The sequence below is a fragment of the Ictalurus furcatus genome, chromosome 2 (assembly GCF_023375685.1).
Source record: "Ictalurus furcatus strain D&B chromosome 2, Billie_1.0, whole genome shotgun sequence".
NCBI classification, from domain to species: domain Eukaryota; kingdom Metazoa; phylum Chordata; class Actinopteri; order Siluriformes; family Ictaluridae; genus Ictalurus; species Ictalurus furcatus.
The window spans coordinates 2,142,656-2,167,510 of NC_071256.1; the positions used below are offsets into that span (position 1 = coordinate 2,142,656).

At 42.9% G+C, this 24,855-nt stretch overlaps 3 protein-coding genes across 6 annotated transcripts in view; 1 reads left to right on the forward strand and 2 right to left on the reverse strand.

The window, feature by feature from the left end:
• Positions 1 to 2,025: 2,025 nt before the first annotated feature.
• tram2 (translocation associated membrane protein 2) lies at positions 2,026 to 12,032 on the forward strand. Its single transcript, XM_053642885.1, has 11 exons — positions 2,026 to 2,265; positions 6,309 to 6,372; positions 6,474 to 6,583; positions 6,681 to 6,797; positions 6,882 to 6,940; positions 7,734 to 7,818; positions 7,895 to 7,965; positions 8,066 to 8,170; positions 8,277 to 8,420; positions 8,670 to 8,827; positions 9,707 to 12,032. Exons 1-11 carry the CDS (start codon positions 2,146 to 2,148, stop codon positions 9,781 to 9,783), a joined length of 1,110 nt encoding a protein of 369 aa, XP_053498860.1. The 5' UTR covers positions 2,026 to 2,145; the 3' UTR covers positions 9,784 to 12,032.
• Positions 12,033 to 13,692: 1,660 nt separating this feature from the next.
• On the reverse strand, positions 13,693 to 18,318 carry efhc1 (EF-hand domain (C-terminal) containing 1). 3 transcript variants are annotated; one of them, XM_053642662.1, is made up of 11 exons: positions 18,088 to 18,302; positions 17,376 to 17,658; positions 16,778 to 16,999; positions 16,384 to 16,671; positions 16,122 to 16,271; positions 15,746 to 15,938; positions 15,087 to 15,307; positions 14,852 to 14,992; positions 14,535 to 14,748; positions 14,018 to 14,173; positions 13,704 to 13,914 (listed from the first exon to the last, which is right to left on the reverse strand). In XM_053642662.1, exons 2-11 carry the CDS (start codon positions 17,376 to 17,378, stop codon positions 13,889 to 13,891), a joined length of 1,614 nt encoding a protein of 537 aa, XP_053498637.1. In that variant the 5' UTR covers positions 17,379 to 17,658; positions 18,088 to 18,302; the 3' UTR covers positions 13,704 to 13,888. The 3 variants fall into 3 exon arrangements, with proteins under 3 accessions (XP_053498619.1, XP_053498637.1, XP_053498629.1); XM_053642644.1 differs by lacking the exon at positions 17,376 to 17,658 and having other exon boundaries at positions 13,693 to 13,914; positions 18,088 to 18,318; XM_053642654.1 differs by lacking the exon at positions 17,376 to 17,658 and having other exon boundaries at positions 15,087 to 15,280; positions 18,088 to 18,318.
• Positions 18,319 to 18,697: 379 nt separating this feature from the next.
• The window catches only part of LOC128618985 (protein eva-1 homolog C), a 47,750-nt gene continuing 41,592 nt past the window's right edge, over positions 18,698 to 24,855 (reverse strand). Inside the window, exons 6-8 of one of the 2 annotated variants that reach the window (XM_053642749.1) lie at positions 23,655 to 23,792; positions 23,254 to 23,448; positions 18,698 to 22,523 (exon numbers count right to left, since the gene is read on the reverse strand). In XM_053642749.1, the coding sequence (XP_053498724.1) occupies positions 22,150 to 22,523; positions 23,254 to 23,448; positions 23,655 to 23,792 (707 nt within the window). In that variant the 3' untranslated portion in view covers positions 18,698 to 22,149. The remainder of the gene's footprint in view (positions 22,524 to 23,253; positions 23,449 to 23,654; positions 23,793 to 24,855) is intronic. The other variant, XM_053642760.1, reaches the window with a different exon arrangement.

The following is a 24,855-nucleotide window of genomic DNA, read 5'->3' on the forward strand; positions in this document are numbered from 1 at the left end:
CCCTGCATTGCCTGTTGGGTTGAGACGAATGAGACAGAGGCCTGTTGGGTTCAGATAGAAGCGCTGCACTCAAATCCATTACAATGAACACATTTCAGAACAATCTAGCCAAGAAAGTGAAGAAATCCAGTGCAGGACGGACAGCCACGGATCCTGGATGAAGAACCAACCAAGAACCAAAGGTAACGCTCAACGCGATGCTACCACCACCATGTTTCTTGATTATACACAGTGGGGTGGTGTTTGGATCGCGTATATTAACACCGCATGTGATAATGTGGTGTTTACCGTGCACGCCGTGTTGCTGTGTTTCACCAGACCTCTGTAGTTGTTGTTCCAAGGCACCTGTATTGTTTAGTGCTCCCCCGTTCCATGGTCCGCCCCCCCCCCCCCCAACGGCTGCAGTGTTGCAACATCACAAACACACCTATCAGTCGTCGTGATAGGACGAGTCAACACATTCTGCCTTTTTGTTTTTTCTTGGTGCTATTTTTTTGGAAACCTCCCTGCGTTACACAATCGAGCTGTTTTCCTCTCTTTAGACGAACATGCGAGGCATTGTGAGACAGATGTGTAAGAGCAGGGAAATTAAAATAATAAAATATGCAGGACGGGGCGGGACTGGGAAGTGCTGTACTCAAATTCATTACAATGAAAAATATAACGTAGCAGGCAAAGTGTAAAGATAGTGTATGGAAGAGATAGTCGTGGATTCTGTCCAGAGAATCCAGAGAATCGAGTAAAAGACTCCGGGTAACGCTCAACATGACGCCACCGCCATGCTTCGCTCCTTTTTGTATGTAGTATGTAAGTACATCGTTCAAAAATCTAAACTGAGCAAAACGACAAGTTTGTAATCTCGCTAAATGAGCACTGCAACGTTGGACCAATCACATCTGCGATTAAAGGACGAGAAAGTTATTAGCAGTCCGTCCTGCGCGCCCACGCATCTGACTAACTTACTTAATGTTAGTGATGAATGATGAAAATTGTGTTTGTTATAATAAAGTTTCTATATATTTTAAAACAACAAAACTTGAATAAATCACCAAGCTGCGGTTCCTGATTGGTGCGGCAGAAAAGCATTCACCCTCTCGTCGTGAGTTTGTGTGTTCGAATACCAACGATGCCTCAGCCATCCACGGCTGCGAGTGAAGAGGGTGAAAATCGGCCGAGCTCTCTTGGTGGGAGGGGCATAATCTTTCTCCCCTGTCAATCACAGCGATACTAGCCAATCGTGGGCGGCTGTGAGCTCGTGTATGTGGAAGAGGGCAGACAGCGTTTTCCTCCGAGTGTGTTAAGATGCTGTTGGTATCTCAGACGAAGCGTGTGTTGTGTGCGGTAGCTGTTGTGTGTGTGTGTGGGGGGGGATCACATGATTAAAACAAACGAGAGAGCTACTTAACTAGAAATGAAGTAGCCGAACAGAGCAAGAATATCCGTCGGCGTCCTACAGGATTACACACCACGTCCCTTATACGGTACGCCCACTGTTACAAGTTACGCCCACAACAAATACGTAAAACATCCCTCAGGGTTACAAACCGTGCCCCCTTACAAAGCACGCCCACTCTTACAAGTTACGCCCACAAATCTTCGAGTGGGCGTGGGAATGTTATGTCGTGTGATTTGCTAGTAGGCGTTCTCTAATGGCAAAGGTAGCTAATGGAGGCGTTTCTAACTTGGGTATTTGTGCATATTCATATGTATTTTAATGAGGGTAAAAGCAGAGAAATCTATTATCTCTTTTATAACACTGTCCAGAGGTTTCAAAATAAACATTTCTTTGAATAATAATAAAAACAAACTTGATAGAAATAAGTTTTCAATCGCTTTAATCCCAAACGACATGTTTTTACATTTTTGGGATTTTGATTGTGAACTTCTAACCTCTCTAAACAGCCGTAAACAGAAAACCTCTTTTTATGCTTACGTCAACTTTTCACCACACAGGAATGTCTCGCGCTGGCCCTTTAAGAGCCGCGCATGCGCAGTGCGGGCAGAAAGTTAACTTGTTGCAGAGTGAACTTTTTTTTTCTTTTTTTTTTTTTCTTTTTTTTTTTTCGGTCTTACAGCCGGAGCAGGAAAACAAGGAGTGCAGAAAGGGAGAGAAAGAAAAAAAAAACCCCTGGAAATTAATTTGAAATGGCTTTTCGGAGAAGAAATAAGAGCTACCCTTTCTTTAGTCAGGAGTTTTTAATTCAGAACCATGCCGACATCGTGTTTAGTTTGGTCATCTTCATTTTAATTGGCCTGATGTTTGAGGTATGTTTCACACACACACACACACACACACATTTCTTTTTTCTTTCTTTCTTTCTTTCTTTTACTTCTTCCCTTTTTGACCGCTACAGTATGGAGATGGAGTTGGTGAATCTTCCACTTGTATATAAACAGTTCCACAGCAGTCTGGAGCTTCTTTTCCTGATTTTTCCCCCCCGCTTTTGACCCTTTAGAACTTGCAATAAGCACCGCGTGCTGGTTTTATTTTCATTATTTTGTCGCAGGAAGTTAGATGACAGTCATGGTGAAACATTTGACTAAGTGTCCGACATCAGATTTGCACAAATGGCTCATATCAGTGGTGTAATCTGACCTTCACTGAGTGGCTAAAGTTAGTTAATCTCGCATGTAAAGGCTGCACGAGCTGCAGGTTTTCTTAAAAAGAAAAAAAGGGGGAAATAATAATAATAATAAAAAAGTTGAACGTTTGGGTATCTTTCTTTCTGTGAAGTTGTGGTTTAAAAAAAAGAAAAAAGAAAAAAGGCACTCTTTAGATCCCACCGGAGTTCAGGGCAGATTATAAGTGCCACGTCTCAGTTTAGTAGGATGGGCTCTTTGTGCTGAGCTTCATCTCCCTCTTCTGCTGTCTTTACATCATATTCCTCTTCGTCTTCCAGATGTTTATTATCATTATTCTGATTATTTTTTACATTAGAATGTCTTAAATGAGCAAATCAGTTTGCTGAGTCGAGCTATATTAGATAACAAAACCCCAAAAGAGTTACATGAACACCTCCAGGACACAATCCAGCAAATAGAAATGAATCTGACACACTTTACATATGAGTTAATCCAACACTTTACATATGGGTTAATCCAACACTTTACATATGGGTTAATCCAACACTTTACATATGAGTTAATCTAACACTTTACATATGGGTTAATCCAACACTTTACATATGAGTTAATCCAACACTTTACATATGGGTTAATCCAACACTTTACATATGGGTTAATCCAACACTTTACATATGAGTTAATCTAACACTTTACATATGGGTTAATCCAACACTTTACATATGGGTTAATCCAACACTTTAGATATGGGTTAATCCAACACTTTAGATATGGGGTTAATCCAGCACTTGTTGGGTTAATCTAACACTTTAGATATGGGTTAATCCAGCACTTGGGTTAATCCAACACTTTAGATATGGGGTTAATCCAGCACTTGTTGGGTTAATCTAACACTTTAGATATGGGTTAATCCAGCACTTGGGTTAATCCAACACTTTAGATATGGGTTAATCCAGCACTTGGGTTAATCCAACACTTTAGATATGGGTTAATCCAACACTTTAGATATGGGGTTAATCCAGCACTTGTTGGGTTAATCTAACACTTTAGATATGGGTTAATCCAACACTTTAGATATGGGGTTAATCCAGCACTTGTTGGGTTAATCTAACACTTTAGATATGGGTTAATCCAGCACTTGGGTTAATCCAACACTTTAGATATGGGTTAATCCAACACTTTAGATATGGGGTTAATCCAGCACTTGTTGGGTTAATCCAACACTTTAGATATGGGGTTAATCCAGCACTTGGGTTAATCTAACACTTTAGATATGGGTTAATCCAGCACTTGGGTTAATCCAACACTTTAGATATGGGTTAATCCAACACTTTAGATATGGGTTAATCCAACACTTTAGATATGGGGTTAATCCAACACTTTAGATATGGGGTTAATCCAACACTTGTTGGGTTAATCCAACACTTTAGATATGGGTTAATCCAACACTTTAGATATGGGGTAAATCCAACACTTGTTGGGTTAATCCAACACTTTAGATATGGGTTAATCCAGTACTTTAGATATGGGGTTAATCCAGCACTTGTTGGGTTAATCCAACACTTTAGATATGGGTTAATCCAGCACTTTAGATATGGGGTTAATCCAGCACTTGTTGGGTTAATCCAACACTTTAGATATGGGTTAATCTAACACTTTAGATATGGGTTAATCCAGCACTTGTTGGGTTAATCCAACACTTGATGGGTTAATCTAAGACTTTAGATGTGTGTTAATTCCATACTTGTTTTCTTTTGATAGCCTATTGGTTAATCTAACTCTTCGGACATTGGTTAATCTGGACAGTACATTGGTTAATCCGATAGTTTCGCTGTTCGGTAATCCAAGCGTCATATTAACCCATTCAATGTTAATCTTGTATTAAGTAAGGATTAACGGATACTTATTATTATTATTATTTTTTTTTAAATGGGGGGGGGGGGGGGGACACCTCAGGCCATGATTTTACGTCTGAACCCAACACTTCGGTTATTAGTTAATTCAAACCTTTGTTGACGGATTACTCCAACATTTTTTTTTTTTTGCTATCTGTTAATCCGAGCGTTAATGAAGTCTCTGATGATAACCCAAGATTTTAGTTCTTGTTTAATCCAACGATTAAATCCAGTAAATATAAAATGTTTTAACATTTTAGTTATGGGTCAAAAACAAGTGTCGGATTAAACGATTAAACCGCGTATCTTTCTTTCTTTCTTTCTTTCTTTCTTTATTTATATATTTATACCCATAATGTGTTAATCCAACATTTTAGTCATGGATTAACACACCGATATTGATTGGTTAATCTAACGCTTAATGACTGGGTGAATCCCAAGTTTTAGCTGTGTAATAATCCAAAACGTAAAACTGTAGCTGAGTTAAGAAAACATTTTAGCTGTGGGTTATCAGATTAAACCCTGCGTTTAATCCAGATTGTGTTGAGCCAATGGATGTTAGTTAATCCAACACATCATAAATACTTTGGGGTTATTCCAACACTTAATAAATGGGGTATTCCGACACTGTATGGATTAATTAACACTTTATCTATGTATTAATCCATTAGTTATTTGTTACTTCATGGTTATGGATCGTTGTCTGTGTAAACCAGATTAAATCCTAAATTTGTTGAATGAATCTAACTCGTACGTTGTTTTCATTAACCCGTATTTAATCCAAGGCTTAAATAACGGGTTAATCCGAGATGTATAATTTATCAAAGACTATATGGGTTAGTTAAACACCTTAGGTAATGGCTTAATCCAACATTTCAGATATGGACTAACACTTGGATATGTTATAATCCTTGACGTTAGCTATGAATTAATCCAGCACTTCACGGGTTACTGATTTAATCCAAGATTGAGGAAGTAAAGCTAGGACTTGGCTATCGACTCATCCAACCTTTGATCAGTTAATCCTGTACTTTAGGCCTAAATCCAGCACAATACGAGTTAATCTAACGTTTTGAGCTGCTCCATCCGAACACTGTGAAGATTAGCACGGGGGCTCTGTTTAGCGATGCGTGCTAACTTCTCTTTCTCGGTTTCCTCAGGAGTTTCGGTTTCTCTGGCAAAACATTGTGACTGCAGCTGTGCGGTGAAACCGTCTGAGTCACTCTCGCGAGCGGCTTCATCACCTCTGAACGCTAAAATTAAGCTTAAATCAGTCCTCAAAAAAAAAAAAAACAACTTTATGAGAATGCTGCAACGCTAACCACTGTAAGGTTTGTAATAAAGAGATAAACAGAAACATAGTCTGTACAGGAAATCATTACAGTGTTGGTTAAATCAGATAAATGACTTGTGTTTCGAGGTTCTTCCGCAGTCTTGTACTTCTTTGCATTATGAAGCGTTCCGGTTAACGCTAGTCCGCAAGCTAACAATCACAAGAGAGCGATATACGCTAGCCAGCCGCTGTTGCATCATGTCAGTCGAGTACATTTTAAATTAGAATCGGATATCTAAAATTGTTCGCTAGTTAGCCAACGTTAGCTAGCTTTAGGAGTGTTTCGGTCAGTTAGCGATATTTAATAAAATAATAATAATAATAATATCTTTAAATACTTAAAAGAACGGTTTTTGTGTAACGGATAAAAGGTCGTCTGTTTATCGTGCTAAATTATATCACGATGTTTATGATGTATCGTCGAATCGGCCGGACTTACGGTGTGATCGATTGATTTATTTATTTATTTTTAATGAATTGATGTTTGATTCTAACAGGCAACTGCAAAAACAGCCATTCTCTTTATCCAACCCCAGTACAACATCAGCACATTGAACGCAGGTAACACACACACGTACGCGCGCACACACACTGTCATTCAGTACAACTTGCTGCATAAAGATAATGACGTGTGTGTGTGTGTGTGTGTGTGTGTGTTTCAGACGGAGAGCTGACTCTCTACCATTACGGCTGGAAAGACTGCGCCACCGTCCTCTTCTATCTCTTCATCACCATCATCCTCCACGCGGTGGTTCAGGAGTACATCCTGGATGTGAGTTACATCACGGCCACGTGCATTGTGGGTACTGTAGTACTTCAACCCTTGGTGATGTGCCATTTGTTTGTGTTTGTTTGTTTGTCGTGTACAGAAAGTAAACAGGCGTCTTCACCTTTCGAAGAGCAAGAACACGAAGTTTAACGAGTCCGGACAGCTGTGTGTGTTCTACATCGTCTCTAGTTTGTGGAGCCTATACGTTCTCGCTACTGTAAGACACACACACAGCCATTTCTATCTGTTTATCTATCTATCTATCTATCTATCTATGTTATTTTTTTCTTCTCTTTTACAGGAGGGTTACATTCTGCACCCAAGCAGCCTTTGGGAGAACTACCCTCACGTCCACCTGAGGTACACACACACACACACACACACACACACACACACACACACACACACTCAACGCTAACACTTATAGCATATACGTACCAGTCCGATAGATTAGAGTCCCACAATCTGTGATCTGATTGGCTGTCGCACTTGGATGTAGACATCATGGCACCACGAGCTTTTTGAAGCGGGACGCAGGGTGCGTCTCAATCCGGGCGTTGATCAGGGAGTCGGCCATTTTAAGGGCTCAGTCTCAATCGCGAAATCCTTCCAGTGCACCGGGGAACGTCCGCTCCGTAAACAAATCCCACAATGCACCGCGGGCGCGACGACGCTCGCTGCGTTCCCTCACTGGAAATAATGACGTCAAGTTTTCTGAAGCCTCTCAGCTCGAAGGAAAAAAAAAAGCGGCGGACGAGCTCTCGGCCAACTCCGTCTCCAATCGCGAGTAGCTTGTTCTCGGATGATTTCTTACGTCAGCGATTTTCATCTTCATCTGGCGTTCTGTATACACGCTTTGTTTGAGTAGAACGACTTTTAAGCGTTCAATGATTTAAAAAAAAAAAAAAAACAATCCCTGTGAACGAGCTGTTGCTATAGAAACGATAATGTGTACTGTTCTAGAGAACTAATCAACACCTTCTGACCAATCAGAACGCAGGATTCGGCAGCACTGTGGTGTAAATGTATTTTAAAGGAGTGTGTGTGAGTCACGGCTATCTTAATGTCGAAAACCGAGCGTCGTTCGTCCCGTGTTTCTGATCATTTGTTCTATTTTAATCTCTCTCTCTCTCTCTCTCTCTCTCTCTCTCAGGTTCCAGGTGAAGTTTTTCTATCTGACCCAGTTGGCGTATTGGCTCCACGCTCTGCCCGAGCTCTACTTCCAGAAAGTGCGCAAGGTGAGAGATGAGGGAGGAGGGAGATTTGCGTGAATGAGGGCAGGAGTGGTAACGTGTGTGTGTGTGTGTGTTGCAGGAAGAGATCCCTCGTCAGCTGCAGTATATCTGCCTGTACCTGTCTCACATCCTGGCTGCGTACCTGTTAAAGTGAGTGCACATGTTTCATTTGGGTTCTGGATTTAAGTTCCTACAGTGTACTCATAAAGTGTGTGTGTGTGTGTGTGTGTGTGTGCGCGTGCGTGCGCAGCCTAACGCGTGTAGGGTTGGTGTTACTCTTCCTGCAGTATGTCTCTGAGACGGGTTTCCATCTGTCCAGACTCGTCTACTTTATCGACGAGACGCACCATAAAATGTAAGACACGCAAACACGGAGAATAACGATATCACCTGTGTGCAGTATCGCTTTTTAAACTCGTGTGCGTGTGTGTGTGTGTGTGTGTGTGTGTGTGTGTGTGTAGGTTTGACCTGTGGTCAGTGGGGTTTGTTTTGACGCGTATGGTGTCTCTGACCCTGATGTTCTTGTCCGTGGGTTTCGGTCTGGCGCGATCAGAGAACCAGACGCTCGACTGGGAGGCCGGAAACTTCAACACCCTCCCTATCAGGTAAGACACACACACGTATACAGTCCCACTGCCACCATTACGCTTCCTCACAGTGTAAGTGTCGGGACACGCGATATAGAGGAAGATACGAGGAGTTCCCGAGTCGGTGGAAATTTCCGGATTCTTTTAGAGCTGAATCCATCATCGCTTAAGTTGGTTTCAAATTTTGTATATGTACTCGACTAGAATTTGTTCCATTTCCTGTGTGTGTGTGTGTGTGTGTGTGTGTGTGTGTGTGTGTGTGTTTAGGCTCTTGGTGCTGTTCCTGGTGTGTTCTACACAGTCATGGCTGCTGTGGAAGTTTTTCTGTTTCCAGCTGAGACGCACTCGCGAGTTCCGACTGGAGCAGGCGAGAAAGAGAGCAGCAGCTAAACAACAGACTTCACGCACTGTCAAACGCGACACAGGTACACACACACACACACACACACACACACACACACACACACACACACGCACGTTTGCTCTCGGGTTGCAGTGTGACATTAACATGCACGCTGTCGTTTCTTTTCAAATTGCATTGGAGTTTTCATTTGAAGCTAAAATCGAAAATGTTGCATATTCGAATATTAATGACGTCATTTGAATATTAATGAGCTCGTGTCGTTCCGATACGAACCGCTAACTGCTGTGGAACTAGCTCGCGTTGGTACCGTTTCAGTATCGGAGAACAGATCGATTAATTCCATTTTTATTTAGATATTCCTGTCGTCGTTTTTTCCTCATTTGTTTCGCTTCCAAATATAACGTCGCCGCGACAACCATTTATCCGTGTCTTCGCCTCTTTACGTGGCTAGCTCAGTCAGCTGGTTAAAAGATCCGGGGTATCGCCGCGCCATCCTGTAATCTCGGTCACGGTTGGTCGAAAGCCACTAACCGAGCGTTTATCCCTGGCCCCGCCCCCAAATCGCTTTTATACAGTATCGGTATTCGGTTTCAGGGGGATTTTAATTCGTTTTAAAATGATGCTTTCTTTCATGCATGATGATAACTCCTTTTGTAAGAGTTTGAAAAGAGTTTGTCTTTAAATTGAAACCGATGCGGTTTTATATCACGTCTCTCTCTCTCACACACACAGAGAGCTGAAACAATATCTTCCTAACATCCTCATATTGTGTGTGTGTGAGAGAGAGAGAGAGAAACCTGACTCCTACTTGTTAATGAGGAAGAATATCTTATTTACATTGTATTTAAAGGTCAAAGATACACTCCCTGTTCTGTTACACAACAAGCAAACAATACTTGCTTTCTAAACTGGTGTGTGTGTGTGTGTGTGTGTGTTGCAGCTGGTCACCATGAGAACGGCGCGCTCAAAGTGGAGAACGGAACGTCACCTCGGCTGAAGAAGCTCAAAGCCCCTTAACCCCGCCCCCTTTTTATAACCCCGGCCCATTTTTGTAAGGGACAGAAACAGGAAACGGGTGACCCCTTCCTGTTCTGATCTATAATAGACTGAGGGTGCTACGACATTCCATAGAGGACGTGCCATCCAAAAGTGTTGGCACCCTTGGGGGGTGGGGGGGTTGTTAATATGTACCCTCTTTTTTTTTTTTGTACATCGTTGTCAGTATTTGTTACTTTCTTTTCAAATAAGCATTATTGCGATTTCTCTCTCTTCTGCCGCTTCGCACCAATACGCAACTTTTTTATCTCATCCGAAAGCCATGTTTTTCTTTTTTTTTTTCTTTTTTTGTTGAGTTTTCTGAATCAGTACTGTATCAGCCAGCCTTGGGGGAAGTGATGAAACAGGCCTACGGTGGCTTGGGAAGGACATCCAGAGTGCAGGACACCCACCAAGTGGGAAGGCTTTTTTGGGGAGGTTGTCTTTTGTTTGTTTGTTTGTTTTAAAGGGGGGGGGGGTTCTTGAATGTCATGGCTTTTTCTCAATCACAGTGAGGACGTTAGGAAGATAGAAATCTTTGACACGTTTAGAAAAAGATATTCACGGTCACATCATTTATGATGACAATAAAACTACAAAATAAAAAAAAACCAAAACGGCCAAGTTGTTAATTTTCTAGCAACGGAGTGTCTTTAAAACCTTCACGAAACCGGTCGGGTGAAGAGAATTATGGGATACGTAATTATGGGAGACGAGCAACGCTGCTTCTTAAGTTCGGACGGAATAAGAAAGGCGGCGGCTTCCTGAACGACCTCCTTATAAAAATGTAGCCTGAGACGGATCTGCTTTCCGATTGGTTTGTAATGATTTTCTGAGGAGCACAGACTCCGCCCCTCGCCGCCTGAACCATGTCGCTGGAGTAAATGCAGAACTCGAACGATACGGCACGGATCGTTCATTTCCGAACAACCAAATCCAAGGCCGGACTTCGGCTTTCCACCAAAGTCCCCGGTTAGAGAAATTTCATTGCCATGACAACACCTTAAGTGTCTTAAATGATCTTCACTCCTGTTCTTAAAACAAGACGTGAACAGTGCAGGAGAATTTAAAGAATAGTTAAAAAAAAAAAAAAAAAATCAAACCGAGAAATTAATAATGCAAACTGTGGTCCAATCAGGAGTCGGCCATTTTATCGCTACTCCTGGCGAAATGTCTCTTGAGCACCTGCGCACTTAGAATAAAGAGATGTTAAAAAAATGCATCTGTCATCTCGTATGTAATCGTTGTCTAGATCTAGATCAGTGTCTCTGAAAAGTTGCCAGTTGATTATTTTCCTATAACCCCATAAGGTGCGAGTGAGAGGATTGTACAAGGTGTCCTGGCCGCCCTCGTCCCCTCGCTGTGGTGTTCCAGGAACATAATCAGCGGCAGGGTGGTGTGATGAAGCGTAGTTAACGTCATCACCCCAAGCTTGATTCATTTCCTATAACAGCACAACCCTGAGTGTTTTATTTATTTGTTAAAGTACAGCGTCGTACTGTTGAACCGTGTATATTTGCACTGAATGTTCCACGAAACAAGTTAGTTCCTGTTCACTCTGGGGTTCTAGCTCAGCAGCTTCCCTTTTCTCTCTTGAAGTTAAAAACAAAAAAAGAAAAAAAACGCAGCTTGTCATGTTACTGAGAAACCACAAAGCATAAATCCCTCTGTCCTGAAGACTTTCCTGGGTTGGAAAGCTCTGACACTGGAGACTCCTTCCATAAATGTTCAAAAATAATGGTCTTGTTACGGAAGGTACGATACGACGAACGCATTGATATAAACCTGCACTACTGTCAGAGCTGCTGTTATAGAATGTTAATCAATCAACACCTTCTGACCAATCAGAATCCAGAATTCGTCAGGTCTGATTAGGTCATCATTTGGCTCTTACTTGGTTTGCGTTGGTGGAAAAGGGAAAACAGTGTCTCTGTCATTTAAGTGTTAAAGTGTTATCCGTGGCTTTGCTCTGCTCGGTGATTACAATTACAACCTTATAATTCTCTGTCTGGGGAATCTGAGCTCGGATTTTGGGAAGAAAAAAAAAAAAATCGACGTCCACGTCCACCCCTCCCATTCAGACAGCCTACCGTTCTGACTTTTTTAAAAATATGCAGTTGTCAGATTGACAAAAAGAAGAAAAAAAAAAAAGAAGTGTGAATAATGTGTTTATTTTTGTGCATGTGATCTGGTTTGTACAACTCATGATAAATAAATACGTTCTTATTTAACACCGTGTTGGGATTATTGTGATGGAAGTGTCCGAGTCGTATTTTCCTACGACTCCAAGATCAGACTGGATCCAAGCTAATTCATTTGTAAACCGTCCACAGGAACGTTTAGTAGACCCGACTGATTGGTTGCGATTCGTTTCGTAATCGTTTATTATAATAAACAACTCATCATCATAATCGACGACTCACTGCAGATTTACGTATGGATTTTATTTATTTCAATTTTTTCTTCTTTTTTTTAAAAAAAAAATTGCACACCATTATTTTATTTATTTATTTATTTATTTGGGGGGGGGGGGTGTACATTTGGAAATAATATTCCATACTAAGAGTTAGCCAAAAAAAATCTCTAAAGTGTTGAAGATTTAGTCCACCATATTCCATTCTAGTTACAGATTTAACAGACTTTTTTTCTTCTTCTTCTTTTTTGAAATCATTATGCTTTTATATTTTGTTTCAAGTTTTTCGTTAACGCGGATTTTGCGTCACATTTGCTGCCATACTGAAGTCTCTTAACGCGTGGAAGTTGTTTGCGCATGCGCAGAAGGTTGACTCGCGCTTGAACGCCATCACGCATGCGCGGTACAGGTCGAGTCATTAGGGGGCGCTCTTTCAACATTCAGTCGCCATTTTATCGTGTGTTTTTTTTTAAAGCCAGCTTTGTGGGCGTGGCTAAACTCAAATCAGGTGTGCCTCTGCTGTGTGCACGCGCCGAGTAGACGCGCGTGAGTACGTACCAATATATATACGTATATATCTCAGTGTTTTGTACACAAGCTTTTGTAAACCTGACAGGAATTTTCAGTTTAGTTTTGTCTACCTGTGATGTTATTTACACACGACTTAACTAACTAATGAACTAACTAACAGGTGGATAAATGAGGTGCAATGGCTAGAGGTGAAGTTTTGGTGATAAGAGAGGGAATTGAACAGGAAGTTGAACAGGAAGTTGCACCATGCAGCTCACTCGGGTGTCAAATTAACCACTAGTCCATCATTTGCCCTGTTGTTCTCTTTTATTTTCTTATAGCCATTGTGTATTGTGTTAGAATTGATTGACACTCCACAAAAATGGTACTAAACTAATCAAGTGTACCCTGTTCGTACCTTCAGTGTTGCTGTTTTTACCTGTGAAGGTGTGCAGTGTGCCTTTAGACTAAACTTTACTCGGTTTATTTATGCGTCTTCACATAAATCCAGGTGAAATACACATATTAAAGTTGCAAAACGCAAGAGTTCCACCCCAGAGAAAGGAAATTTAGCCATTTTTCTGAAAGTCTAGGCGTGCAGTTTGCGTACTTGGTAGATCGTGTTATAGTTCTAGTCCAGTACTGAAGAAGAAGAAGGAAAAAACGCACACCGTTAATACTTGTTAACGCATACAAACGACTTCATTAAACACTTTCCCCAGTACTGGTTTACATCGTGTTCTGGTGAATCTCTGTGGCTTTGTTTAAATGTTCCTGTCTTATCAGATCCTGGACTGGTGATGGGTTTAAACCCTCGTGTCAAAATCTCCAGCGCTGTCGAGTTCTCTATTCGGATTGGACAGATTACAAATATGTTGTTCGATTAATCAATAATAAAAAAAAATAAAAGTCATCTCTGGCAAATTGTTGTGCCATAAGAGGAATAAAACACTTCCAGGGGAAGATAATCACCGAGGTGTTGTCGTTTAATAATGAATCTCAGGAAGATTACGTTTTATTTGGTTCACACACACAGGTAGGAAAATGCGAACTACCGGAAGGTCGTTTTATCAGAACATTTTGGAAACGTTTAGAATGCAGGAACGTCTAGTAAAACTGGAGGAAGAAGAAGAAAAAGTAAAAGATGTGTCCATACTGTAGTCTTCAGGATGTGTGTGTAAGCTCCATATCTGGAAATAGAAAGACTTTGTGATCATGTGATCATGCGAACATGGTACCGACTCGGATGTGATGGATTGCAGATTCTTTATTAGCATTTTGAGGCAAGTGTACCTGAGGGTGGGTTCGGGTTCGAGGCTTCGTTCTTCCCTAGAGCTCGCCGGAGCGAGGAGAGGGTCTGCTCTGGGATCCGCTCCTGTTCCGCCACCGATTCCAGGTGATCGAGTACGTACCGATCGGCGTCCGTCAGAACGAACCGCCGTTTAAACACTGAGACATAAAAATACATTTTTTTAATAAAAATGTCATTGTTGCTATGGCGAAGTATTCAATTGTAGAGATGTTTCTTTACAAACGGTTATGGAAGGAGTCTCCAGTGTCGGCGCATTGTAACGGCTAACAGGTAAAGCGCTGACTTTTAAAGTTTTAGGTTCAAGTTGCTGTGGTGTAAGAGGAATAAATCACCTCAGGCCATGCTGTTATTGGAAAAATAATCAACTTCAGGATGATAACAGTAACTCTGCTTTATCACAGCACCGTGTTGTTGATTACTCTCCTATAACAGCACTCCCGCAAGTGGGTTTTACTCCTTATTTTGCGTGTTCGATTAAAGTCGGAAGCGGCCCGTTACCCTCCACCGTGGCTCCTATGGCAAAATCGGCCGGTCCGTAGTACTCCGGGTTGTCCACCCTGCTTCCTGGTTTGGGAATGCGCGTCTTCTCCAGGAATAATCCTTCGATGATGCCCGAGTTGCGCGTGGGCACCTCGTAGATCCTGATCATGTCGTCAGAAAGGTAGTAGAAGATGATGAAGCGACGGCCTTCGTCGTGAGGGTTCTGGGAGTCCTGAGGCAAGCAGAGAGATTTTATTTATTTATTTATTCATTCTACAGCTTAGCACTGTGTGTAAGGACAAGGGAGATTCGTGCCTGTGTGTGTTTTCTCTCACCAGCCTGGCAGCATAGCGCAGCACTTTTTGGTCATTTTCCAGGAGTTTTATCAGGTCTTTCTTGGGCGGCTGAGGAATCAGAGTCAGACAGTTTTGGAGAGAGTCCTCAAGCGACCCGAAGCCATTGTACGGTGGGATCACCTGTGTGGGGGTGGGGTGGGGTGAAAAGAACACGATACTGTAGCCCAGAGTTTACCAGATAGTGAGTATACTTAAAAATATACTTCTTATTTACCTTCTTGCACACTTGCCCGGGCCTTTTCTCCAGTGGGAGGGGCTTGAGCGGGATGTCGGGGTGATGCTGCTCGTAGTACTTCCGGGTGAACTCGTCACAATCGTACAGCAAGAAGTCCTTTCCCATAAGCCTCAGCTTCTCTCCGACCCGGAAGTCCGTTGGAGAGTAATACTCCTCGACGTCATGTGGAGACACTTCGAGAACACAGCTAGGGAACGGCTCTGAGAGTGTGTGAGAGTGTGTGTGAGAGTGTGTGTGAGAGTGTGTGTGAGAGTGTGTGTGAGAGTGTGTGTGAGAGTGTGTGTGAGTGTGTGTGTGTGTGTGAGAGAGAGAGAGAGAGAACATTATAGTGGTGTGTTAGATTGTGTGTCCATGCATGCTGTTGTGTTATTCTATTGGTGTGTGTGTGAGGTTGCACATAGTTTTATTCGTGTGTTAGTGTGTGTAGTAGATTGTGTGTGACAGTGTGTGTATATATGCTTGCACTTTATTCTCTTGGTGTGTGTCAGCTTGTGTGTGCATGTTATTATATTAGTGTGTGTGAACGCTCTGAGCTCGTCAGGTTTCATGTGGTCGTCTCCGACACTCCGTGTGGGCAGAATTAGCGATAAGGTGTGTGTGTGTGTGTGTGTGTGTGTGTGTGTGTGTGTGTGTCTCACGGCAGGCCGGTTTGATGTCTTTGTGAATCCTCAGTCTCCGCAGCAGCAGGGGAAACGTGTCTCTGCCACTGTTGGGCTCTCGGACCTCGCGGATCTCCACAGAATCATCCACCAGATAATACTGTATGGTTACAGGCCTCTTCTCAACATGCAGAGAGTCCGAGTCATCCATCAGAGCAAAGAAGCGCAGCACCTACACACACACACACACACACACACACACACACACACACACTTATTACTAGTACATGAGTACGTCTTGCTCCACATTATCTTGGGAAAGTTATGGGCTGATTAAAGCGCCTTAAGGCATCGGAGTGTTGGAGCACATATTTATAAGTTTGTGTGTGTGTGTGTGTGTGTGTGTGTGTGTTACCTTGCGGTCCATAGTGAGGAACTGTTTGAGGTGGTCGTATTCTGACGGTGTAATGAAATTGTGCTCGGGCTGAGCTCGGTGGGTCATGTAGGTGTCGCTGGGGGTCGGTTCAGGGTCGTTCAGGACTATCCCCTGACTCTCCATGAACTCCTACACACACACACACACACACACACACACACACACACAGAGTTTGGCTTTGCATTAAAGAAGAAAGGTTGTGCAGGATTGCTGTGACGTGTTCGATCTGAAGTGCGTGTACCTGTGTGAAGGCGTCGCAGTGTGTGATCCTGTACACGGTGCCGTACACACACAGGTCCACAGCGAGGTTCAGGTCTTTCCAGTGGTAGTGTTCTCCGTGCTCGTTCTTGGGAAGCCGCTGGCGTTTGACCAGTTTCCCCTGCGGCATTCCCGAGTTTTTCACCCCGGGCTCCATCACGCAAATGCTGTCGTCCTCCAGGTGGTAATAAAACACGACGGGACGCACGCGCCAGCTCTCCTCCGGCGAGTCCAGCACCTCCTGCTGGAAGTAGCCATAGAAACGCAGAACCTGGGGGGGGGGGGGGAGCATTCACTTAAGGTCACGAGCCACACTGGTGTTAACCGGTTAAGATTGTGATGAATTTCCAGGAACGCTGGAACGGCGTGTTCTTTACCTTCTTGTCGTAGGCGACGTGGGCCGGGACGAAGTCGCTCGGACGAGTGCGCGTGGACGTCTCGTCTGAGATGACGGCTGTTTGGATGGAGAGCTGGTTCATCTGGTCTTGGAGAAGGTTTTCTGAGGATAAAGGCTGCCGTCCGATCCCCACTGTGGGCCTGATGGGTAGCGCGTATCCGTTCTTATAGGATAAAGTCTGCGCTCTGTGGAAGGCCGACTTCTGCGTGGGAATAAAGTTTAGGACAGAGGTATGTGCCAGATCGCTTAAAAAATAAATAAATAATGAAATCCTGCTCCTGCAGACGGTTTATTAGCCCGTTTGATTTCAGCGGTCTGTTAAGATTATCTCTCGTCGCACTTTGAGACAATCGCGATTAAAATCTCGGTCTGCGGCGTTTCCTCGATTTTGCGTTCGTTTCTGCGATCGCAAAAATCCTAGAGGGACTGATCGTATCACGCTATTTAATATTCCATAGGTGCAGGTTTCCTAACAAACTGCCCGGTTTTGTTAATGAATTTTTAAAAAGATGTTAAGACTCCTACAGTAATGGTTCTTTTAAAAACCTAAATAAATGAACGAATTAAAAATGTATAACCATATATCACGATATACCGCGACGCCCGTGATATCGACGCTGCCGTATTCGTTCCTGTGCCGTGAGTTTCGGGTCATCCGATGCCGTTCTGCTACCGGTGGATTATAGACGGGTGTGGGAGCGGCACTTTTTGACTTTTTCAACCGGAGATTTCTTGCATGGACGTATCTTCGTCGCCAAACTGTCTTTGGTCGCAGTGGCGCCAAGTTGTTCTGAGATCGCCGCTCTCAACTCTCGACCAAAGAATTCGAATATCTGACACGGGAGCGGTCTTAATGCACCTCTAGGTTTAGGATGAGGATTACAGTTAGAAAAAAATGGATAACAGACAGGATTTATTAGTAAAATGACACAAGATAGAACAATATAAACATTTTAATTAAATAGAAACGTGTTTTTTTTTTTTTTTTTTTTTACAGGTAAACAGCCAAAAGACGTAGTACATAAGGAGTTGGTGATAATTGGTATGTTACTGAATAACATTTACTGAGCTGCATTTCACATTTGTTCACCATATGGTTTTTAAAATGCAGGTGTCGTAAAATATCCAAAATATGTTTTTTTTTTTTTAATATATTTTTTTTATTGGTTGTCTACATTCTAAATGTTAATATATGCAAATTACAGTTTATTTTCAATTTCCTGTCCATAAAAGTACGATTACTGTGACGCTCTTCTGTTTATTTCTGTAGTTTTGTGTAAAGTTTCTCACCGTTATGTCCCGGAATGTGTTTCCTGGTAGGAACGGAAGCTCGCGCGCTGTGTTCACAGACATTATACACCTCTAATATGTAAAATAATAATAACACTTCTTAATATGTCACTTTCGCTCCACTTTACTCTTAAAATAAAAAGAAAAACTTTTAACTCCCCTGAGACTTTTCATCCACGCTGACCTAAGCTAAAGCTAGTGTGTGTCAGTCGTGGTAGCCATAGCAGCGGTTTCCATGGTGAATGTAAACCTATCGGTGCGGTCAAACGGAAGTAGAGAATGCGTCCGTTTGATAAAAACGAGACACGGCTAAGGCGACGCCATCTTGGATGGGTCACATGTCAAAGTCGAATATATTTATTTAAACCACACCGGAATTTATAACGTATTTAGGTCATAAACTCATGCTTTTGAAAATATGGTTGAACTTAAAGCGAGTTAGTTTATTTCCCGCATGTCTACAGTCTCGCATTGATTTACAATGAATTCCCTTTCCAAAATGGCGGACGCGTTGGGGCTAGCATTGCCAGCTAATGTGTTGTTTTGCTAGCTAGTCATATTTTTTTTTTAATTGGACAGTATAACAACGTAGTCAGTGGACGTGAGACAAAACTGTTGAATATCAACAATTATCTCAGATGTATTGGTAAAATAGTTTTTAAAGGTCTAAATACGACTAAAATTACAATTGAAACCGACTGCTAATTGAACAGTAACAGGTTCATATTCATATACAGCAACGTTCAATAAGCAATCGATTACAGTTTTTATACTTTTTCGTAAATAGTTTTACTTTTTTAAATTATTACAAGTTTTAACATAACATTAAAACTCAATCTGTCTCATGATACTGTATAACGTGTGATGTGTAATGTCATTTCACCACTAGAGGGCAGACTAAGCTTTAAAAAAAACAACAAAACAAAACAAAACAAACCCCCAACATTTACACCACAAAATGCTTTCAGTTTATTTAAAATTTATTCCAAGCACAGGTAAACATATTTTGGTTAATGCATGTAAGGCACTGGTTGAAAGTACAAAAACAGATTCTGGACATTATTGCTGACTCCCAAATGGTTCCTAGTGCACTCCATACATATAGAACAATACCATACTCCAGTATGGAGCTCCTTTCAGCTCCCTACTTCCTGTATTAGAAGAAAAAGGCTTTCTTCAGCCTAGCTGGTGCACTGCATGTCCACTAGAGAGCCGTCTGCAATTTAAATTCATATGAAATACTTTTAAAGCAGTATGATCTACAGCACACTGTGAGGAATCTGGTTTACTTCATTGTTGAGCTTTATGTGAATTACGTGAGGTCAGAACCCCTTAAGCATCCCAGCAGAGAGTTGGTTTTTTTTTTTTTTTTTATCCACGAGAGTCTGCAGTTTTCATTAAAATGCCTGAAAAATAACACGACTCTCGTACATTAGTAACTTGATTGTCGCCACCTATTGTTTTTTCCACCTTAGGAAAAAATAACACTACTATTTGATTTAAACTTAAACCTCGAAGCTAAATGTTGTTTCAGTGCTGTACTACATTATGGCGTGAAACAAAGGTGTCGGGACGTATTGTAGTCATTTCTAATCCATTATATCTTTACGAATTATGAACGACGTTATGAATTTCAGCTTCTCCTTTGGGCCTTTTTTCCCCCCACTGCAGGACAACAGGAACTGTGCTCCACCCCCATCGCCATCGCCAGCTCATCCAGATCCAGTACTGAAGGTTCCAGGTGTGTGGTTTTTCGTACCTGCTCAAGACTTCATGTGATGCAGGTACGGGGCTACGATTACGCATAACAGCACGCGTCTGATCTCTCGTACAGAAACGAGAGTCGTTTTGAGGCGGGGCGTGTATTTAAGGGCGTAGATGGGAACGTGGGTGTGTCTTTGAGTCCATATATGGAAGCTTTCCATATTGGCGCAAAAAAAAACAAACCCACAACAACCCAAAAACACTGTACTAAGATATCGTCGCAAACTGAAAGGATGACTTTAGTTGCTGTCAGCGGCGGCGTTTCGGAAAAAGTGGCGAAAATAAAATGCGATGGAATCGACGTTTCTGTGAACCACAGTCACGTGGAAATGCTGATTATTATCTAAAAGTGTACACCCCCCCCCCCAGCAGTTAATGGACAGATTTAACGTTTGTTAATTAAATCAAGGGGAAAAAAATCGTTGTTTTTGTCCTAACAACGTACGATTTCCTCTTTGGCCATGTTTATGTTTAGCTACATGTGGATACGTCGCTGCAACACGTGACTTGCGTCATTGTTTTCCTTCAGTTATTTTATTTACTTATTTTTAAAAAGACATTGCATGAATAACAGATGGAACTGCCCACGTTCTCCCGTGTTTATTCTCCTCTCGTGGACAAATTTCTGCTGGGAAGTTAATAAGGCATTAATACAGTCTGAATACGTGTATATACACACTCCTGTTAAACACTCGCACACCACGTCCCCTTTTATGAGGACTGCATTCGCAGATCTTAAAATGTAACATGAAATCCGGAGACTGACTTGTTGTACGAGTCGTGGTTTATATTGTAGCACGTTCGGTGTGTTAGTGACGACATGAAGAGATGCATTTATTTAAAAAAAAAAAGGCAGAACGTAATCGTGTTGATTGGCAGAAATATGCTCGGTGGCAGTATGGGCGGAGTTAGAGTGAAGAGTTAAGGGGTGTGGTTAGGCGTGCTATTACAATATCCAATCAAGTCCGCTCCTTGCGTTCCCTTTATAAGCCGAGCGACTGTCGAAGCGAGAGGATGAGCGTTACTGTCGTGTTGATAATTTATGGTGGAAACATCTCGAGTGCAGGTGAACGTCTACGAAACCAGGTTGCTAAGACAACGACGACTCCTAATCGGGTAGTTGGCGGATTGCTTCTACTACTCATTTACATAAAATTCGAAATTTCACTCAGCTTTGTGACATCACTAGCCCCACCCACTTTGCATGGTTAACAGCTGCTCCCCCACCGTCGCTGTTAAACCCCCTGCTCTCATCGAAAAACTTCCAAGTGCCGGTGTTTTTTTTTTTTTTTTTTTAACGATATTTGACGTCCTCCGTTCCGAATAAGGCACGCGACTCGTTTTGCATAAAACGTCCTGCTCGTGTGTGCGGGAGAAAAAAACAAAACCCACGACCTCTTTGAGGTTTATAGTTCAGAACGTTTCGCAGTAAAGCGCATAAAATCTTAAGAATCGTTTTACACGGAAACGCTCGGATTACATCCCTGAGCTATCGCACGCGCTCGCACACACACACACACACACACGCAATAATGCTGCCACTGTAGAAAAATATGTCATAACTATTCAGGGAACAAAACAATAAAAAATATTAAATATTCAAAATATATACTTTATAAGGGCTGAGATGAATTCCAAGCATTTCTAATATATATATATATTTTAAGGCAAAGTTCGAAGGCAGCAACGTTTCACCGAGGTTGTATTAGAAGGTGCATTTCAGCATGAACCGTACCGTCCTACATCCTGTCGTATTTGTAGCTAGTGAGCCAGCTAGCAGACAAAAACAATTCCGAATCACTCCTTCTGAATTAATGACCGTTTCAGGATCATCGTCGTCATGGTCGGGAGATGGGCTGATGGGTAAAATTCATCCTTTCTTCCAGAGTTTTCCTGTTACACACAGTCTTTAGACCTGGTCGCTGCCTTTGGTCTTGTCCTCTAGAGTCCCACCTCCCGTTTTGACGGGCAGAAGGAACGGACCAATCAGAGTGCTGGAGCTCCGTAGAGCTTCTTCAGTCTTTCAGAGCTGCCTATGGTTAGGATTGTTAGCTTGTTAGCCTCCACTTGGACTACATCTCCGATTAGCTTCGCCATCCTCTACATTCCAGGGAGGTGGTCATATTGGCGTGACCTTTGACCCCAGGACAGTGATGGTTAAGAGTTAGCAGGCGCGCACACATTCAGTGGGACGGTACAGTTTTGTGGTGCTGTCCTCTGTAAAGACTACAAATCCCAGCAACAACCACAGTAATCTGCTTTCTGTGTATGTGTGTGTGTGTGTGTGTGTGTGTGTGTTTAGTAATAGCGGTTGAGGCTCCGTGTTCCCGGGACGTCGGGCTGTCCGTTCATCCAGATCTCGCGGATGATTCGCTCCCGCTCCTCCAATCGCTGAGCTCGCTCCAGCTCCTCGGCCGAGGTAAACACGTTCGTGTTTAGCGTGCGCTCGAAGCGCCGCCGTCGCCGTGACGACAGGTCCGAGCCAGAGTCCCAGTCTGAATCGGAGTCGGAATCCGAACCCGAGTCGGCCGGGCGAGGCCGTTTCTTAGGGACGGCGTGCCGCTGTTTACACTCGGTCCGGCAGGAGATCTGCACCACCAGCGCGAAGAGTGTGAGGAAGAGGCCGACACACACACCACACATGAAGTACAGCGCACAGCGCTCCGGGTGCTCTGTGGAGACACACACACACACACACACACACAGAGTCAACAGGAAGGAAAGGTGTGTATTCTTTTCTCAGATCCATATATAAATGTTTGTGTATTTGAGCTAATTAAAGAGCTCACGCTTTGCATATTTATCTATCGATTGCTGTTTCTCTCTCTCTCGCTCCGCCTCCATCCGTCCTTCACTATATATTTCACTCTCTATACCTGTTGATCTATTGCTATATCACTGCTTTTATCTGTTTGGGCTGGGGCAGATAGGAGGGAGCGGTAAGATAGGTAGGTAGGGAAAGACGTAAAGAAAGGGAAGGGAGCGCAGGGACGAGGTCAGGAGACCTCCTGCCTACCCACTTACTTGCCTACCTCCCTACCCCACCTCCCTTTTGAATATGGCCATAGGAACTCACTAATCAACCAACCCAGTGACTATCTCTGTCTAAATAACCAAGTATTTATCTAACCAACTAATGCATTAGACATAAAAGCTCTAATGTGTTTAACGTTACTTCGGAGTGAGAGGGAGAGATTGATTGATTGATGAAAGAAAGAATGGAGAGAACGTGTCGAAGAGTGCATGAAACGGTTCCTGAGATTATAACCTTAACTAGACCGTAGATTAGCCGTGAATTATGTAACCGCTCGTCACGTGATGAATTGTGGAATTTATTTTCAAAGCTAGAAACAGTTGCTGGATAGTTGTCGAAGCGTTACGTGAACGTTGCATGTACGTTACCAGCGATGTAGGTGTAGGCAGCGAGGCCGTTACTGATGAGCGCCATCTTTTTCCTGAAGACGGTGCTGACGGCAGGATTTGGGTCTCTGGGTGATGCTTCTGTATCGCTGTCTTTTTCTCTCTCTTCTTCCTCTCCGTCTTCAGAAGGAATTTTTTCCTCCGAGTCCGGGCCAGCCTTCCCTCGCTTAGACTTCCCTAACACACACACACACACACACACTGGTGTTTGAAGTTGAAGAGATGTGAACAGATCTAATCTGATATCGTCTAACTGGAGCGCACGTGTGTGTGTGTGTGAGATCTGTGTATAGGGATGTGCTCCTGGATCTTGAGTCAAAGTTAAAGCTGGAACCTCTACTACAGGTCAAAGGTCAGAGTTTACATGAGGTCACAGTCCTTACCTGGTGTAGGGTCAGAGGTCACAGATGGGTTCCCTTCAGGGGGTGCACTGTCTCCCACTACGTTGGGGTCGTGAGGTTGGGAAGGGGGCGGAGCAAACGAGGGGCTCTGAACTGAATCCTGCAGGAGCTTCTTAGGAACTGAGAGAGAGAGAAAACATGATTCAGACTTAGATGTAACGTTTCCAAGTATCGAAGATCACTTCCCAAAAACCATCCATCCATCTCTCTCTCTCACACACACACACACACACACAGAGTAACTGGTCACCCAGGCTGGTTTGAAACTCACAGTGTCTGTGATGTGGTTGTAAAAACCCTCCAATTCTGTCTGCCAAACACACACACACACACACAGTCGCTTTTATCGTCTCTAAAGTACTTCTGGCACAGATAGTGCAGTAATCAGCAATGACATTCAGTCAGGCAGGCGCACACGCACACACACACACACACCAAACCTCTGTAAATAAACACAGCACCAGATTTAACATGACCCGAGTTCAGCCAATCTGAAATGTTCTCCGAGCTCTCTCTCTCTCTCTCTCTCTCTCTCTCACACTGTTACCGAAGTCTCACTGTTGTCCCAGCTAACCGAGCACACCACCAGAACGTTCAGTAATGTGCACGACAGTTTAAAGGTAGTTTAGGGTGTAACGTTACAGACAGAACATTCCTGCAACGTTAAAAAAAACCCCACAGATTCACAATGTACTTAGAACGTCTCCCGTAATATTAAATTTACTACGTTTTTTTTTTCCCCTTTCCTTCTTCAGTAGTTCACTAACATTTCTCTAGTTGCCATGGTGACCGTTTCTAAATGGAAGGCAATATCGGAACACGCCGATTCTTCCTCAAAAAACACTTTAGGGTTCAGGGTTCTGTGTAGACCCCAAGAGCAGAGCGTCTCCCTATCGGAACTGGCACCAAGTACAATATCGTCTACTTCTAAATCAATACACGGCGTGGGCACATTAAAGAAAATAAACCATGAGAGGAATGAGTACTGATGCTGTCAGATCCAATCACCTTGACACACTAATCACTATAATTACTGTGTGTGTGTGTAAGGTGGGGGGGGGGGGTCCTAATCATGGGGTCTGAAGTTCAGCTCCTGATTACAGGACACTGATTGAGGCTAACTGGAGGCACATGGGTGTGTGTGTAGGTGAATGTTGATATAGGTGTGTGTCTGGAGACAGAG